The sequence below is a fragment of the Haliaeetus leucocephalus genome, unplaced genomic scaffold (genome assembly GCF_000737465.1).
Source record: "Haliaeetus leucocephalus isolate CR32 unplaced genomic scaffold, Haliaeetus_leucocephalus-4.0 Scaffold295, whole genome shotgun sequence".
In the NCBI taxonomy this organism is placed as follows: domain Eukaryota; kingdom Metazoa; phylum Chordata; class Aves; order Accipitriformes; family Accipitridae; genus Haliaeetus; species Haliaeetus leucocephalus.
Genome location: NW_010972731.1, coordinates 10,512,069 through 10,512,320, shown reverse-complemented (window position 1 = coordinate 10,512,320; position 252 = coordinate 10,512,069). Strand labels below are relative to the sequence as shown.

The 252-nt window shown below is 76.2% G+C and overlaps 1 protein-coding gene across 1 annotated transcript in view; it reads right to left on the bottom strand.

The window, feature by feature from the left end:
* Positions 1 to 252, bottom strand: part of KCTD5 (potassium channel tetramerization domain containing 5) — a 42,769-nt gene that overhangs the window by 42,181 nt on the left and 336 nt on the right. Inside the window, exon 2 of the mRNA XM_010570633.1 lies at positions 33 to 186. Within this exon, the coding sequence (XP_010568935.1) occupies positions 33 to 186 (154 nt within the window). The remainder of the gene's footprint in view (positions 1 to 32; positions 187 to 252) is intronic.

Sequence of the window (252 nt, the reverse complement as noted above, 5' to 3'; positions counted from 1 at the left end):
CGGCGGAGCGGCGCGGCGGGGCCCGCGCTCACCTTGTCCGAGTCCAGGTCGGGGTCGGCCTGGCACAGGCGGAAGAGGAAGGACTTGGGGTCCCTGCAGAGCGTCTGCCGAGTGGTCAGGAAGCAGGTGCCCCCCACGTTCAGCCGGACCCACTTGCCGGGCACCGCGCCGGGCGGCGGCGCTGAGCTGCACCGGCGGCAGGGCCCGCCCGGGCCCCCCAGGCCGAGGCCGCCGATCGGGGGAACCGGAAAA